This window comes from Acanthopagrus latus, chromosome 9, assembly GCF_904848185.1.
Source record: "Acanthopagrus latus isolate v.2019 chromosome 9, fAcaLat1.1, whole genome shotgun sequence".
Lineage (NCBI taxonomy): Eukaryota > Metazoa > Chordata > Actinopteri > Spariformes > Sparidae > Acanthopagrus > Acanthopagrus latus.
Genome location: NC_051047.1, coordinates 9,362,174 through 9,380,341, shown reverse-complemented (window position 1 = coordinate 9,380,341; position 18,168 = coordinate 9,362,174). Strand labels below are relative to the sequence as shown.

At 44.0% G+C, this 18,168-nt stretch overlaps 3 protein-coding genes across 3 annotated transcripts; 2 read left to right on the top strand and 1 right to left on the bottom strand.

Moving 5' to 3' along the window:
• The first annotated feature begins 25 nt into the window (after positions 1-25).
• zgc:162944 (uncharacterized protein LOC569993 homolog) lies at positions 26-2,759 on the top strand. Its single transcript, XM_037109584.1, has 4 exons — positions 26-279; positions 1,328-1,499; positions 1,666-1,864; positions 2,252-2,759. The coding sequence occupies exons 1-4, from the start codon at positions 85-87 to the stop codon at positions 2,445-2,447; spliced, it is 762 nt and encodes a 253-aa protein (XP_036965479.1). The 5' UTR covers positions 26-84; the 3' UTR covers positions 2,448-2,759.
• acod1 (aconitate decarboxylase 1) lies at positions 2,755-6,034 on the bottom strand. The gene is made up of 5 exons (XM_037109580.1): positions 5,906-6,034; positions 5,563-5,724; positions 5,148-5,237; positions 4,852-5,051; positions 2,755-3,847 (listed from the first exon to the last, which is right to left on the bottom strand). Exons 1-5 carry the CDS (start codon positions 5,915-5,917, stop codon positions 2,890-2,892), a joined length of 1,422 nt encoding a protein of 473 aa, XP_036965475.1. The 5' UTR covers positions 5,918-6,034; the 3' UTR covers positions 2,755-2,889.
• A 2,503-nt stretch (positions 6,035-8,537) lies between these two features.
• On the top strand, positions 8,538-10,109 carry kctd12.1 (potassium channel tetramerisation domain containing 12.1). Its single transcript, XM_037109583.1, has one exon. The coding sequence runs from the start codon at positions 8,702-8,704 to the stop codon at positions 9,569-9,571; it is 870 nt and encodes a 289-aa protein (XP_036965478.1). The 5' UTR covers positions 8,538-8,701; the 3' UTR covers positions 9,572-10,109.
• Positions 10,110-18,168: the final 8,059 nt, after the last annotated feature.

Below are 18,168 nucleotides of genomic sequence, written 5' to 3'. Positions count from 1 at the left end.
TGGCGCTGAAGCGGCGAGGAGCCTGAGTCAAAGCGCCGCTGACGCAGAAGAAGAAGACGTCGTCCTCCGCGCTGACAGTCCGCCATGCTCACCCTGCTGCAGCTCAGCGGACGCAGCCTGCTGACTTCCAGGACTCTGCAGACGGTCAGGCTCGGTTACTACTCCACACACATGGGGAAGCGCGTGGCTGTGGTGTTGGCGGGCTGCGGAGTTTATGACGGCAGTGAGATCCACGAGGCCTCCGCTGTTCTGGTCCACCTGAGCAGAGGAGGTGCGACTGTAAGTCCACACACTGGTTTGGTCTACAGGTGCCGCGTATAGTGTGTGTGTGTGTGTGTGTGTGTGTGTGTGTGTGTGTGTGTGTGTGTGTGTGTGTGTGTGTGTGTGTGTGTGGTTGTGTGGTTGTGTGGTTGTGTTTGAGAGAGATACACCCCAGAGGTTCATGATCAGTAAGTTATCTCATAATGTGGTCTGATACAATAAAACTATAGGATGCAACTGTGTAGTGAGTAGAACTACATATAAGTTCATTTTTGGGAACTTGAGAACTTCCCTCCACATTGTTTGACTCTGATTCTTATCAGTGAAGTCACACACACATTGTGAACGGCTGTAAGCCCTTTAAAGGATGAGTTCACAACAAGAATCACCTGGACATAAGTACATTTTGAGGGTTATCTGCAATTCAACACTCCACAGTCCTGGTTAGTTGAAGTCAACTTAAATTTAGCTCAAGATAATAAGCAGCTTCAGCAGTCTGAGTGAGGCGACTCCAGTTGGGGGATTTCAGTATGAACTTCCCTGAAGTGTTACCGTCCCTCTGCCACAGCTGAGCAAAGAAACTTTACAGCAAAACTAAAGTCGGAGTTTATACTGAGAAGGCTGCAACTTTGCAATATAACCACATTTGACTGGACTAACTGAGACTTATTGCAAGGATTCCCTTGAAAGAGATTCTATCCCGTCATAACAGATGCCTGCACTGTGTAAAATAAGTGTTGAATAAAGCAAATAATGTGTGGATATGTGTGCATGAAGCAGAGAATTAGGAGATGTGTCAGTTAATCAGTGTTGTAAAGTAATTGAAAACAATGTTGGTGATTATTTCTGTCATTTTTCATGAAGTGCATGTATTTAAATATTCTCTGGTTACAACTGTCCAATAAAAAAAATTTGTATCCAGTTTCATGTCACTGTAAATTGAATCTTTGAGAAATTAAATGTTCTGATAAAACAAGCAACAAGGTAAAGTCACGTTGGATTTCAGGATCTTATGATGGCCATTTTAGATATCATTGGTCCTCACCTTCATCTTTATCGTCTGCAGGTCAACATGTTCGCCCCCAACATTGAGCAGATGCACGTGGTGAACCACCTGAAAGGAGAGCCGTCTGAGGAGAAGAGAAACGTGCTGGTGGAAAGTGCTCGTCTGGCCCGCGGAAACATTCAGGATCTGTCTAAACTCAGTGTCAAAGACCACGACGCTGTTATATTTCCAGGTTTGGACTCAACAGCACCGTAGCCATTTAACCACCGAGGGTCCTGACCAAAATATGTGTCCCCTCGATCCACCCAGAAGTGCTTGAATAACTTAAACGTTATTAAATTTACACTTTTTTTCCATGTGATCACTGAATAAATTCATCTAATTTTCTTGTCTTGTAGGTGGTTTTGGGGCTGCGAAGAACCTGTGTACGTGGGCAGTGCAGGGGAAGGACTGCTCTGTTAATGACGAGGTTAAGGCCGCCCTGCAGGCGTTCCACGGCGAGGGCAAACCCATCGGCCTCTGCTGCATCTCACCTGTTCTGGCTGCCAAGGTGTTTCCCGGCTGCGAGGTCACTGTCGGCATCGAGAACGACGACAAGTGAGTCAAACTGAGCGCTACAGATCTGAGTTTACGGGTCTTTCGGAGTACTTCTGCATTTGTAAAAGCTGTTGTAGAAAGCCTTTTGGAGCAGAACCGAATCTGGTGAATTGCATCAAGGGATCAAGACTACAAGTTTGGAAAAAGTTCTATGTAGCTGCACTTTGTCTCTGATTGAGTCTAAGGGCTCCAGGCTGCATTAGCCACCACCAGCATAGTGCAAGCTCCATATCTCTGTGACTGAGATTTTCACATATCTACGGTTTATCATCTTTAATTTACAATGAATTATTAATGTCACTGCTCTCTACTTTTTGTGCATGTGACAAATCTCTTCAAGCAGCAAAACATTAAGTGGTGCCTCTTTTTTTTTCCGTGTCCTCTCAGGTACCCCGACACCGCCGGCACTGCAGACGCCATCAACCAGCTGGGCTGCAAGCACGTGAGCAAGAGCGTCGGCGAGAGCCACGTGGACGAGAAGAACAAGCTGGTCACCACCTCGGCCTTCATGTGCAACGCTCCCATACACGAGATATTTGACGGAATTGGAGCGATGGTGAAGGACGTGCTGAAGCTTGCTTGATTCCGCAGACGCTCCAAGGACGGTGGAAATGGAACGAAACGCACGAGGGGCTGGCGCTTCAGTGAGCTTGACCGTAGCTGCCTGCTGAACTAAATGATGTGACAGTAACTGTTTGATCAAAAGCACTTCCAGATATACATGTTTGTAGTAGAAATGTGCACCATATGGTCTGATTTGTTTAGCATTAATATCTGCTTAGCACAATCTTACTGGATTATTTTCCAATGCAGTGGATCAGTTGATCACATATTAGAATAACAGCAGCAGGTGTGGTATTGTACGAAAAAAAGTGCAATAAAAAGTAAAATTTCACTCCTTCAGTCCACTTTATTTTGAGTATAAAATATTTATATTGTGATATTTCTTGTGAAAGTTTAAAACATGAAATGGCTCCATACAGATAAACACACCCTGTCCTCTGCCTTCATCCGACACTGTGTAATCACAACATCCTTGAGCTGTAAAACTGCTTGTGTTCACTACTCGTCATTCTCAGATACGAACTCAAGATGGAACTTTCTCTGACTCTCTCGATGTTTCCTACCACATCGATCACACCCTCCACTCCCTCTGTGCTCAGCACTGTGGAGGCGTTCACGCTGAACTTCTCCACCAGGTCCCTCTGACTCAGTGGCTTCCTCCAGTGGCCATAAAAGGTATCACATCTGGCCATAAGGCGCTGCCCCTGTGTTTCCACCTCCACCTCACAGTACATCTTGTCAAAGCTGGGTGTGTTAACTTCAGGGGTCTGCACCCTGACTTTTGATAGGAGCTGCTTCAGAGCAGGCCGGTTAATCTGAGCCTCAGTGAAGGATGACACTGTCACTTTGTTGTCCAGCAGGGCAGAGCAGGCGTTGAACTGGAACGAGTGCCTGGCTTGGTGCTCTGTGGCAGGCGAGGGGCAGTCAACGTACTTGGACGGAGGAACTCGAAGTGTGACCTGTGTGATCTGGCTCGGGTCAAAGTCCCCGACTGTATTTTCGAGCGTTGTGCGGGCTGCCAGCGCTGCATCCACAACCCAGTGCATCCCCAGATGAGCAGGGATGCGTTTGAAGGCCACGTCCTGATCCTCCAGAATCCACTTAAAGTCACCAGGAGCTAAATCTGCCATCGCTGAAGGACTGTAGTCCTTGTAGTAAACCCCAAGCCCACTGTCCAAATCCAGAATGGCCGGATTCCCCTCCAAGCCCATCTGAGCCAGCTGAGCGGCCTCCAGGCCTCTCCGAGCAGCGTTTCCAATATGGAGAGGTTTGGTTTGTGTGGCAGCGTTGGCCAAAGGAGCTCCAGCTGAGGAGGCTGCGATAGCCAGAGCATGACTACACTGTGCAGGAGACAGAGCCAGGAGCTTAGCTGAGGCTGCAGCACTGCCCATCACACCAACAACACTGGGAGGGTGGAATCTGAGAGTGTCGAGCAAGAGGAGGAAAGATGACCAAAAACATTAGTATCTACTGGAGTTTTAAAAACAGATTGTTTAAGGTTCTATTAAAGAGCAATAGAAAGAAATTAAAAAAGGAATAATTACACAGTTACACAGTTTTTTCCAAAGGTGAGTGTGTGTTTTTCAGATGACAATACAAGCAGTTTGAGGACGTCACCTTGGGTCTGACAGAACTTGTGATGGGAATTATTTCAGGTAGGTTGATTGAGAATAACAACCACTTGAAGCTCTTCATATTTGCTGGTGGGATTTTGAGACATTTATCTTTCCATTTCTACTCGCATTGCCTGAATTGCACGCGGCATTAAAAAACATTACATTTAGACAAACTTGAAAAACACCAGCTTGTCTTTTTTGGTATCACCCACAAACTATGATGTGAATATTTTTTGGAACTACTCTATTGACAGTGGAAAGTCAGAGTGGAGACATACTCTTGAAAGAGACGGTGCCCGATGAATGCGTTAAAGGCACAATGTGTAATTTTTGCAGCTCTCAACAAAAACAATAACGAAAGATAAAGTACCCCACTCAAAATTAGTCAAGGGATATTTGGATATGGGCGCATAAATGCATGTGCGTGGATAAGCAATAAAAGTCAAATGAAATGAGTTGATTATTTTTGGGAACCAAGAACATTCACTAAACACAAAATACAACTTCACTTGTGTCACAGAATAAATAGTAAAGTTACACATCAAAATGTTTTGAACTAACTGACTGACATTTTAATGTGGAAATGTTACATATTGTAATCCATTGACTCACTCCAACTCTAAAACCTCAGATACAGTCAAGACTATCCACATGGCTGGGCACCACAAGAGGAAGGTGTTTCACCTTTGGTAATTTGGGTGAAACAGCCCTTTAACACTCAAACATTTCCAGACTACATTAATTCACAGTTGGACACAAAATGTGCATATTATCCAGAGCAGCCTGATGCTGGTCCACGTATCTCACCTTTCTGGGATGTTGTAGGCCTCTCTGGAGAACCTCATGAGTCTGCCCTGCACCTCGATGCCGACGTTGAAGGCCAGCAGCAGGTCCAGACCAGAGGGCCGGCTGGGCAGTGACTCGGCCAGGGCCAGCAGGGCCGGCAGCTCGGCTCCCGAGGGATGAGTCGCGGGGTGCCAAGTGTCGTCAAAATCCATGGAGTGGACCTGTTACCAAACAATGTGTCAGAGCAGATAATCAGAGGTCCAACCAGCTCTGTGTTGTGTATGTAATGTGATGCATTTTTGTTAACCCAAGCTTACCGCAACACCGTTGACGAATGCAGCGTAAGGAGGGGGAAGAGTTATCTCTGATTTACCCCAAACACTGCTCCGCTCCTCCGACGTAAACATCTGGAATCAGACACATCAATATGAGGATAAGTGTGCACATCACTACCAACGTAAGCCAGTTATCACAAAAACAATTATGACAAATAGCAGCATGAGAGAGATTATATCAAACTAATTGTCTTATTGAAGAAATACAGGAAGCAGGCTAATAATGTAAACGCAGATATCAACCAAAAAGAAATGCACAATAGTGGGTCATACTTATTCTATTAGTAGCTAAGTACTTCAGTTTCAGATCAGCACAGACGACTTCTGATGAGGCTAAAGAAATCTGGATGTGGTGATAATCACATATCCTCCACTCCAGGCCAGGATTCTACATTACCTGGCTGTACGTGAGAACCTTGTTGAAGACAGCTGTCCTGGTGCCTAACAGACCAACACCCAGGTTGTCCAGCATCATCCTTTTGCTCCTGTTAATCACACCATCTGTCAGATGAGTGGTGCCGAGGCCATGGATAGCAGCTCCAAAGCTCTCTGTAATACCCTGGAAAGGTGAAACAGGGCCAGTCAGTCTAAAAAGACAGCGACAGCAGGCCTACATAACCAGCCTGAGGAGTTAAAGGGTTATTGGGGATTTTACTTTAAACACAAAAATACTCTCTGAAAGGCATCGAAATGAATTTTATACTGAAAAGAAATCATGTACGAAAAGTAAACAGCAATACCTTGCGTAGCATTGTCGGAGCTCAGCAGTGTCTTCAAGTGGCAAAACATTGGAGTTCAGGAGCCTTTTTATAGGACATTTCACCATCTCCAGGCCTCAATTCAAAATTCCATAGTGGCATAAAAACACCGTGATGAGAAGTCATAAGTTTCACAATGACTGGACTTCGTCTTTCTCTTTTCCTTCTTATGTTCATACCGGCAAATCTGCAAAATTTCTTGTTTACACAGTGTGTTAATTGCACATGTTTGAGTTTGAGTAGTGGATGCACCATCTAGTATTAAAGAAGTATAAAACAACCTGTGCTGGTTCTCTTTGAGACAGAAGAGTTATCTAAAAAGAATATGGACTATGGAATATGTTATAAGGGAAACCACAGAATTAAAAGACAAAAAGCATCACAGTGAACCCTTGCTGTGTTTTTGTTGGGCGCTCCTATCCTGTGGGACTGTGAGCATATATGTTATATAATGGTATGAGGGTCAAATCACTGACTCAGACAAAGCTATTATCTTCTCTCCCTCTTTCACAATCGGTTTCTTTTTGAGATGACAGACGATGGAAATTCTGCTCCCTCCCATGGGAAGTTTTGAACAGGATGACACAAGTCTCAAGCAACTCACTCGTGATGGTCGAACTGCCGCAGGTTAGTAAGTTTGTACACTGAGAAGAGGAACAACCCTCTCGCTCACATGGTTACCGACCTTTAATGACAGATGCCCCCGAGCAACTCTGACAGATGTGGCAACAGCTGGCTGACTGTCAGCATAACACTCACGTACAGTCCCGTGTGGATTTCTGGTTTCCTCCTTAGCACAAATATTACATATTATTAATCAAATCACAGTTTTTATTGTTCAATTTAGTTGAGATAATTAATACAAGCAACACCAGCAATCCCTGGCAACCAGAGGAGAACCCCACTTCTTAAAAAGTACAAGCCTTCTGAGAGCACAGATAGAGAGATAAAAAGTATTTAGCTCTTTCAGATTTTTTCTTTAATTCATGTGCTCTGAAGCCTCAATAGATGTTGTCATGACGCCTCCTCTCCAGTTATCTAAATATGTTTTTTTTTTTGTTATTTTCTTTATGTGTCAATCATTTTATTTATCAACCATATTTCCAATCATTGTTTTTCTGAATTTCAAACTCAGACATATGTCATCTCTGCTGCATGGTGACCTCTCATGTAAAAAAAAAACACAAGGCGTAAGTGTTATTTGATCATGGGAGTTCCTGTGCTCATTGTAAAACAACCACCATAAGAAAATGAAGGTCTATCTACATTACCCAGGCAGAAATGTTCACAGAGTGTTAATGTTTTGTAATTTAATTCACCTTTGGTTTATGCTTCACCTCAGTGGTGTTTCCCAACTTCCCTCTTCACTCTTTGACATACATCTCGTGTTTCCCCAAAACGTTAGAGATGAAATGAAACTTCCCATGACCTTGACTACCATTTAAGGTTTCTCTGAGGTTGTAGGTTCTTTGAAATGTTTAGGATAATGTAAGAACAAAATTAAATATAACAAAGATCTAGTTGTTTAAGACATTTTAATGCAGATATGTTACATATAATATCTTTAACCCAATTTGTTTTGTTGTGTTTGCTTCACAGCTTCAAGTCTGATGGGAGACCTTTGTGATGTGTCACCCCTACACTTCCTGTCATCTCTCTACAACACTTGATCCGCAACAAGCCTCATGTGTGGACACACATTTGATGGTCACTGAGTGACATCACTGGAGGCAGTTTGGATTTAGATGCATATCACATGCAGCTTCCTCTGAAGCTACTAAATACTTGATGCTGATTTTTACCACATATGCTGCAGTACTCCACAAGACCTGTAAAAGTACTTTAATGTGTGGAATTGGTCGAATTTCCCTTCCAGTTAGGTGGTTCAGGGAATGGATGTCATTAAGAAGCACAAAGTAAAAGCCCTCCATCCCTCCCATTGTACCTCTAACTAAATGTGAGCACCAGTTTGATTGAGAGAGAGAGAGCCTTTGTTGCCAAGCCTCACTTCTTCAAAGAGATAAGATTCTCTCTCTCTCTCTCTCTCTCTCTCTCTCTCTCTCTCTCTCTCTCTCTCTCTGTGAGAGACAGAGTGTGAGTGTGTGGTAGATGGCTGCATTTCCATCACAGTTGCAATGGGTGTCACTCTTTCCATATTTTCCAACCGCTTCCTGATTCAAACAGTCACTCTGTCCAGCTGGATGTTTTCTGCTGTGTGTGTGTGTGTGTGTGTGTGTGTGTGTGTGTGTGTGTGTGTGTGTGTGTGTCTCCCCATGGGCTATGTAAAGAAAAAAAACACACACATTTTTAATCACATTTGATTAATTAAATAACCATCAGGGGGTGGGCTACATTCATACTGATGACAGACGTAAGAAAAAAAAGGGAAAAGAAAATGACACATAATCGAACGTGGGTGCTTGCTCTAAGTGATGCTGGAGGAGAACATATGGATTTGCTCTCTCTTTCTCGCCACACGCGCGCCCGCGCACGCACGCACGCAAACACACACACACACACACACACACACACACACACACACACACACACACACACACACACACACACACAGAGCTGTACAGGCACAGTGTGTTTTAGGCTACAGACTCATGTTGTAGTTGAATGTCAGTTTAACAGTCAAGCCCCCCCTCCCCATCCATCCATCACGCACGCGCGCTCACGCACGTGGCGAGTCCAGGCTTCATAAACAAGCCGCCGCCACTTGGCTGCTCAGTGCTCCCACTGATCCCACATCAGTGCAGCGGCTCCCGGAGGAAGATGGCACTGGCCGACACAGAGCGCGGAGGGTCCAACTGCGGCGGAGACTCCTGCTCCCCGTTCTCGGAGATCATCGAGCTGAACGTCGGCGGACAGGTTTACGTGACCAGACACAAAACTCTCGTCGCCGTCCCGGACTCGCTGCTGTGGAGCATGTTCAGCAAGAAGTCACCCAAGGAGTTGGCGAGGGACAGCAAGGGGCGCTTCTTCTTGGACAGGGACGGCTTCTTGTTCCGCTACATCCTAGACTACCTCCGGGACCTGAACTTGGTGCTGCCGGACTACTTCCCCGAGAAGAGTCGACTGCAGAGGGAGGCGGACTTTTTCCAGCTGCGGGACCTCGCCAAACGCCTCAGCCCCCGCGTGAGTAAGGACAACTCCATCAGCGAGGAGATCAGCCAGAGCGACACGGAGGAAGGCGCGCTGCAGTGCGGCTCCTCCGGCGCTGTGGAGACTTTACGCACCATGTCGGTCGGCGGGGCCGTGCGCTCCCCGTCTCTGGACTCCAGAAAGTCGGGCTACATCACGGTGGGGTACCGCGGCTCGTACACCATCGGCAGAGACATCCAGACCGACGCCAAATTCCGGAGAGTGGCGCGCATCACGGTCTGCGGGAAGACGTCTCTCGCCAAAGAAGTGTTCGGAGACACGCTGAACGAGAGCAGAGACCCGGACAGGCCGCCGGAGAGATACACGTCCCGGTACTATCTCAAGTATAATTTTCTGGAGCAGGCTTTTGACAAGCTGACAGAGGCGGGCTTCCACATGGTGGCCTGCAGCTCCACGGGCACCTGCGCCTACACCAGCAACGACCCCAACGAGGACAAAATATGGACAAGTTACACCGAGTACGTCTTCTGCCGGGAATAACAAACAAGCCAAACACGACGCGTCGATGTAAATAGACATTTCATAATCCAGAGGGGGAATGTCTTTTAACAGTAATTGCATTTGCAGTGTTGAAGGGTTGCCAGTGGCCGGCAGTGACTGCAACATGTTGACCCCGTTATTCTAAGAAGTGTCTAAACGCCCCTGAACACATTCTACACCATCATGTGATGTTCAAACTGTGAAGAGCATCATCCAAAAGTACCACCTGCGGGGGGGAGACCCCCCCAAACAACGAGATGCCATCCCATAGTGCATGTCAGTGTTTCAGTCACATCTGACTCAGTGCTGTGTGAGTGGATCCGACAGGAGACAAGCAGCAACCAGTATCCAGTGTCATTGTGACTTCTAGGCTTCACATGTTTGGGCCAGTTTTTTTTTTTTTTTTTTAGTATTATCTATAATAGGTCCTTATGAGCAGTTTCTATCACTGACATGATTGTAAGTGTATGTGCTTGCTTGGTAGCAGTTGTGTTTGTTAAACCTGTTCCGATGAAATAAAGTCTCTCTATTATTCTCAGCCCCCTTTTGCCAATCATCCTGTCACCTTCCACACATCTGCACACCGAACAGAGCGACAAAAGTAGTGGCATTCATCTGCCTCCGGCCCTTTAAACTTTACTCAGTGGGGAATCAAAGAGTCGGCCTCAAAGAGAGGGGCCCCGGCAGGGAAACCTCAGCCCATCATGGCGCTGAAAACAAAATCCTGTCACACTGTTTTGGTTTTTTGTTTTGTTTTGTTTTTTGTTTTTTGTTTTTCAGCCAGGAGGAGCTGCACAGAAGCGAAATGTGAATGGCAGTAATGTGTCTATACTCCTCACTGACTTATTAAGTCCTGACCATGAACTTTCCTTGGCTCTGATTTAATCTACTGCTCCTGTGCACTGTCGTTACGAAGCGTCCTGTCTATTTTCTGTTCAGCGGCGCCCTGTCATTAGATCACACGAGCAGAAAACCTCCACGTCTGGATGCAGTTAGCATGTAAATATTGTCGGAGGAACGGCTTCACGCGAATCCAGCTGCACGCCGCGTGGATGCAAATAGTGCAGCTGTGCACACATGGTGTCATTATCATTTCAAGTGTAAATAATGAAAGGGTCCAGCTGCACACAAATAGGAGGGTCCAGTCTGCCAGGGAGTCGGGATGAATGGAGAGCGGATTGGGTGCACCTCTGCCTGGGAGAGCAGAACCATTTGGCTGCATAGTGTACGACCAGCCAGCCCTGGATTAAAAAAAGCACACATGAAAAACAGGCGTCACATTCAGAGCCCTTGGTGGGATTATAGCACATCAAGGGGCTGATTGACCAGAGGCTGTGATGTAACCGCTGTAGGGGTCCGGGGACATCCTCTCAGAGGGAACATCCTCAGGTTTCATGTGCTAAACACACCAGGCCGGTTCAGTTTGGCTCCGAATGTGCTGATGGGACAGGAACACCAAATGTGTTTTGGGAAGTGATCCGTTTGGGGATCACACACACATGACTCAGAATACATTTAATAACAGGCAATTATCTAGATCGAGGAGAATTTTGACAATCCGCAATAATAATGGCAACGATGGCTGGATTCCATTTAGATGCTCCAGTTTCTCCATCATGGCATTGTGCATGCTGGCCCTATGACACTGTCATGGGAGACTTGAAAACAACAGAGCCATTGTGAATGACACTGTGCTTTTCTGCATTTGGCAAGTCACAATATCCGGAGTGAAAAATGCCCAACTGGTATAGCCATTCCAAATAAGTGAACGTGGCTCCCTTTAAATAGGCTGCACACTGAGATTACTTAAACAACGGACTTAAAAATGGACAAGGTACAAGTTTGACTGAGTCTGGACATAAAACCACTGTAAACTCAGGGTTAGGCCTCTCTGACAAGTTCATTTAAAAATAATACATCAGTAGACAGAGAAGAATAAGAGTCACTTAACTTAAAACATTATCCGAGATTTGGTATTTTTATCATTAGGCGCCCTCACAGTTTCAAACGGGAGTTCACTTATACACCTCTGTTGTAAATATACGACAGCTGTACGTGTGCGTTTGTGTTACACATGATCTACAACTAGGTCATGATGGGGCGAGGTGCCCTCTAACCCTTAAAAGAATCTGCTGGGGGATCCTTTGGAGAGCATCTTGTCCTTGACACGTGCTGCACTATGTGTGGCCCTGGGGTCAACAATTTTGCCAACACAGCCAAACATCAAGCAAGTGCAACAAACACAAGGCGCAGCAAGCCAGCGAATATTAGCTGCTACTCCAACAGGAGAAGCCCAGCTCGTCATCCGTCTGAGATTTACTCTCGTTCCACTGTCGATGTCCTTCTCTGTCCCTTCCATTTGCTATGATATCTGCTGAGGCTGTTGAAGCTGGTTTCGCTGCTCGCTCGCTAATCAGGGCTGACCGAGCAAACGTGGCTACTGACAGCAGCCACAGTCAGCAGCAGTTAGCAGTTAGTTAGCACCGAAACTGGTAATAGACAACTTTTTTGCTTCAACTTGTCATTCTGAAGTTAATACTGATCGCACAGTGTAATTAATAGTCCCAATGATTTCAGGACTATCAAGTTAAAATATTACATAATGTGGCTGTAAGGAGTTGATACACTGAAACCTTCTGTTAATGTTGATTTCTTGGCACTTACCTCGTGTCAAGCGCGAGCATTAGGGGAGGCATGCTTTATTAAGACTTAATTTGCTCCAACATTTTGTTTCAGTATTGTTTCAGTAATGGCTAAATTCACAGACGAAACAGGCAAACTCGTGTCAATCCAAATGACAATGCAGGTTGACGCTGCATAATCCAGATGGATGACACACTGCTGCAGTAACTGAGATGAGTCCTCAAAGTGATATCACCCTCGAAACTGTAGACTCAAATGTATCTGGCATTATAAATCAATCTCTGAGACACTGTCACACGCCTTCATATATGTAAATTGTTCTTTGTTGAAATCGAGGCCGCGCGTTCAACAGGCTGATCTTTTTGCTTTAAATAAATGTGTTAAATCCTTGAAAAGAGAGAATTATTATCAGAAGATGAGACAGTCAGCACAAGCACAAGCTGTCACATAAAATATGTCCAAACAATCCAGCAATTGTGATGGATTATGATTCTTATTGTGTTAAAGGGAATTAATACATGTAGTGATCTTGAGATTTGAATTTGAATAACCGCCGAGCCAAACTGGGGTCTGATCCAGTTCTCTCCAGACTTTGATGATATTAAAATCTGAAAACAGGGCCGAGAGCTTCTAATAAATGTCTTTGATGTTTACACACCAGACAGTAATAATTACTCTGCTGTTGTCGGCACCAGCTTCCATTGGACCGAGCGCGGGACTGGATCAGTCACCGGTCCATCACAGAGGATCAACAATCACTGACTCACGCCCACATTTGCACACACAGTAAGGAACAAGCAGTGCATGTCTGTGGACTGTGGGAGGAAACCCCGTTCGAACATGTGCACCGAGGCCTGTCACTCACTGCAGAACAAATTGTTCAAGCTGTTGCAGCGCACGCACTTGAAATCCCATTGTGCACTTGTAGAAATTAATAAATCTGTGGCAGTTAAGGGAGAGCAGGATTTCACACCTCCCTCGGGACGCTTGTTATCTATAATTTGAACGAAGTGATAAGAAATTCAAAATGAGAGTCTGCTTGGATTCAAGGCTTTTTATAATTACTATCCTCCAGTGTCAGTTTATTCATTTTTCATTCAGGCTATACTTTAGTTGTCTGTTGTTTAGTCACAGATATTTAAAAGGCAATTATTTGCATATACTAGTCACAATATCAGGCTGTGAGTGTACTGTTCTGACTGTGCCTGCATTATTTAATTGTCCTGTTTGTGAATATAGATGAGGAATAATAGAAAGGAAACAGAACAAGCAACATGAATGCTATTGGTATTGAACTGCTAGTTGGGGAAATAAATAAAGGAGTAATGGGAATGATATAAAGTGATACTGTCGTAACATGATGGAGTAACCTCAACATAAACAAATTACTTACAATTACCTAAACTTCCTGTGACTGTGCAACCTTCCAGCCAAAAGGAAATGCAATAAATGGGCTGTCAGGTTTTTCCCAATGAGTGATTTGGGATTAAAAAGAACAAAAGGAAGAAGCTCTGAGACAAAGTGAATCAAGGACTGGAGGGAAATAGCCAGACTGAGAGAAAATTGACTTTTGATAGTCACCCAACGACACTGTTCGTTCCCGTCTCATATTCTTATCTCTATTTGTAATATTTGGTCTTTCCTCTCCTCTCTGTGCGCATGCTCCACATCGAGCTCCCCGACATGAACCTCAGCCGATCAGGACTGTTTGGATTCCATGCATGGGTCCAGGATGCGTTTCAGCTTCCTGAGTTATTTTAGATCAAAGTCGCTTTCATTAGCACATCGCAACAGTGATTCCAGACCAAAGGCTTCATTATTCTAATTACATTCTGAGTCAGAAATACATTTTGAACTTGACTTCACAACAGGGGATATGCATTAGACAGTGTTCATGAGAGGAAAGTTCCCGCAGTTGTGTGAAAGCGTAGCATGAGAGTATTTCATGGGGTAAAAAAAGACTCACAGTGTTAACAGAGCCCATCAGTGACTGTGGGATTGGATGATCCATCAACAATATTGCATAATACATAAAGGACTCTCAGTTTTAATCACAATTAAATGAGTTGCGCTGTGTTTTCTAGAATGAAAAGAAGCAAAGAATTTGAGACAGGATTTATTTTTGTTCATTTTGTTTTTAATGTGAGAACAGAAGAGAAACAGATCCAGGCAAACAGGAACACACAGACATATTTCAATGGCGGCGATACAATTTTAATTAACCTCCTCACACATTTTTATCCAACACCTATTGTATTGTGACATACTGTTGCAAAGACGCAGAATGGCACTTGGATCCCAATTTCCCTCAATGTCACTGTGCTTAGATCATGAAAAACAATTAACAGTTAGGGGACCTACATATTTGAGGATTTTCACCCCGTACAAAATTAAACAACATACTTTTATTAACAAACTTAAATATTTTTATTTGTTAGAAACAGCAACAAATCCACAGCACTTAATCCACTCACCAGCCACCAGTGCCTTGAGAGACTCAAAAAATTATTTAATGACTGCTGATTCTGCCACCAGCTGCTGTGGTATTGAAGGCAGCAGCAACATAATATGCAGTCACCCACAACAATGGCAAATTAAAGGTCAAAGATGAGGTTTAAGATATTTTCAACATAAACATAAAAACCAAATAATATTTTGCTATGTCATGACTGGAGTAATGGTGTCCTGAAGACAAACAAAGTCACACTCCCTCTGCTGTGTGTCCCTCTGAGCTTCTCTCTTCTTCGATTTGGTAGCAGGGCTGGCTGCACGAACACATTCTCACGTACACTGGATATCTCCTCTCTGTCCTCACTATCTACGCTTTCAACATGAATTCCTCTTAGGAAACATTCTCATTTCATGGCTAAACAATACACTTAAATATGTCCTTATGTATGTCGCTATCGGCACAGCTGAGGAATAAGCTAAGTTTAGTGAAACAGGGTACTGAAAATGTTTGAAGTGAGAAATACAGACTGCATTAACAGAATCTTAAGTTTTGTGAACAATGTGCTCAGATGCTTTTTTAAATATATATTTTTTTGCAAACTGTTGCTTGTTCGTGTTGGTGCTCTTGTGCTGTCGTGCATGTTACTGTAGCCCAATAAAAAGGTCAGCTTGGTCTGTCGGTCAGTTGATGCATGTGACTGTCAGAGTCGGATGAGAATGTGTGGCGGACGCTGGACAGCTTAAGTTACAATTACTTCACAGTAACAGCAGAATGAAGAAAAGCATACACCCTGTTCATTTATGATCAGGCCCAATGAAGGAACGAACGGTAACACTGAAGACCATGAACACATCGCTTGTTAAATGAGAGGCTGCCATAAAGATGAGGTGACAGCAGCAAGAACTACAAAAACATAAATCTCTAATCAGAAATAATACTTTAGAGAGACACTCCAACCATAGAGGTCAAAGGGTTAGCAGGTCGAGCCACCATGTGAACATGTGGCTGCATTTGGATGAAGATGCAAAATACAAATAAAAGAGCAGAAACATAAATATTAGACAAGACGTGAGAAAGGAAAACACACATCCTGCTGAGCCTTAAGTGTGATGTCACTGCCATCAGAGCGACCGCTGATGTTGTTATAACACCAGCAACATCAGACTAAGCACAACACACATATGGCAAACGACGGCGCTGACAGAGCATTGTGCAGAAAAACAATTTCCACGAGCGTTTCCAATGTGCGTCGCTCTCTTCAATTAGACTCCTTTCATTTAAGGCTTCGGCGAGGCGATCGCGAAATGTCATCGCTTGTGATCGGCAGCATCCAGACTAATGTAATGTGTCCCGATCACCTGAGCTGAGATGCTGCTCTTTCCACTCATGTGTCCATTAAGCCTCCCACCTTCCATGCCAGCCGAGTTCTCTTGAAAATTACAGCCATCAAAGACAGAATGCTCTTTCTGTGTCTATAATAGCTGACTTATAAACCCGGGCCACCTGTCTCACATGGAGGCCTTTTATTTGAATGTGCTCCGCATTCCTGGGGTTACTGCAAATCAGATGTCCTGTAAAGCAAGCAAACAATTTGTCATCTGCTTGATGCTCTCACCAGTTTCAATGTTTGCACATTTACTGCTTACTTTTAATTTTCAGCCATTTATTGGAAGAAAAAATAATCAGAAAGGTAATCTGAACTGAAGCTTTTGCTAAAATCTCTTTTTTCTTTTCTGTTTTGTAAACAATGTTACATCATGTAGAACATAAAGTCCGAGCAAGGTTTCTCTTTTCCAGCTGAATCTGGGAGGTTGCTACGCGTTGTATGAGTCACCCTGTGAGGGCAGAGCTCTCCCCACAATGACAGGGTTACGTCTGCACGAAAGTGGTCGAATGGATTCATCCACATGAATTCATTGGGTTTGGTTTTTGTAGGCATCGCTCTAGTTTTAGCTTTTCTCCACATCTGGCTTGGTTTTAGAGAGGACGCCTCTCTGTGTATAGGAGGCAAAATTACAGGGTGAGGTAGTGTAGATAACAACTCTGAAGAGTATCGAATAAGATGCTGAAGTCTGAGCTTAGAAATAGGTTTGATTAATGTATTGATGTATAACTCTGGAGAAAAGTGTAAAGCAGAATCAGAAGATGTTCTTGGAAAAACACCTCTTCATGAACCCATACAGTACAATACAAGCTCATTACTGAGCCAGGGAAAAGGCAATCTATACTTAAGAGGTCTCTTCTTCCCCTCAGAAAGCCCGGCTTAGTCTTTAACAGCTTCTCTCAAATGTACCTTCAACAATGCCTTGGATCCAATTAAAGAGAAGCTCTAATTGTGTAACACATGGCAGGAATAATTGAAATGATAGGCTTGTACATGAACCACAGCTTCACTGCCCCCTCTTAAGCCATCAAAGTTCACTCCATAAACAGCATTCACAGTTCAACAGGTAAGTGCACTCAAGGCTGAATGATGTGAACTTAAAAGGTGACCTCTGTGTTTTTCAACTTGGACTGTATTTTCCCATGTTTTGTGTCTAAGTGACTAATGGGTAACATTTGTCCTTTAGTACTGAGTGAGACTACAGCAGCCGGCGGCAGTGGAACAGGCTGCAGTGTTATCCCTTTGGGCAGTTTCCAAACTAATCGGCAGATAAATGTCCTTTTCTGCAAACCACAGATATGTTGAGGGTTCTTTATGTTACAATTTTTATTTGTATTTTTTTTGCTGTGCTTTTGCTCCAGTTAGGTTTAGGCAAAACAGACTTGGTTAGGGTTAAGAAAATATTATGTTTTAGCTTACACCTCCTTGTTTTTATCACCACTAACACATTGCCGAGGCATTTTTGTGAGTTCTTTATTTTATTTCTCTGTTCGAATAATCATTCAGTCTGAACGTGTGCATTTTACAACCATAAAATTTCTGTTTCTGCAACTGGAGTCTGGCTGAACTGGTGAGCCGCTATTTCAGTTGAAACAAAAAGGCTCTTATCCTTTCACAAAAATGCGTCTCTGCAGGGATCCATTCTATGTCATTGTCAGACAATCAGAATGACAGTCTGAGCCTTTCACTGGCAAAAACAAGTACATAAAGTGGACATTATTTGATGCTGCGCGATTGCCCCCAGAGATTTCACTGCTGCCTGCCTCTTGGCTGCCTGCTGCAGCGGTTTGGTTCAATACCAGACTAGTTTTTAACATTGATGGGGGCCACTTCATCACAAAAACATGGGAAAATATGGTCCTGGCTGAAAAATACTGAAGACACCCTTCAACAGGTGAACACTGACACTGTTCACAATAAACTTTTTGGTGCTAGTAGGTGGATTTAGTTGACTTTGGATAAATCCAGGATGGATGCAGCCCTCTTATACTCTTATTTCTTTAAACCAAAGTCAACTCAAACTTGGGATACATTTTGTCAAGCTACCACTTGATCCTTTCTGATCTCACGCTTTTAAATGCAACAAATCTCTTTCAATAATTTGAATCAAGTGAATTA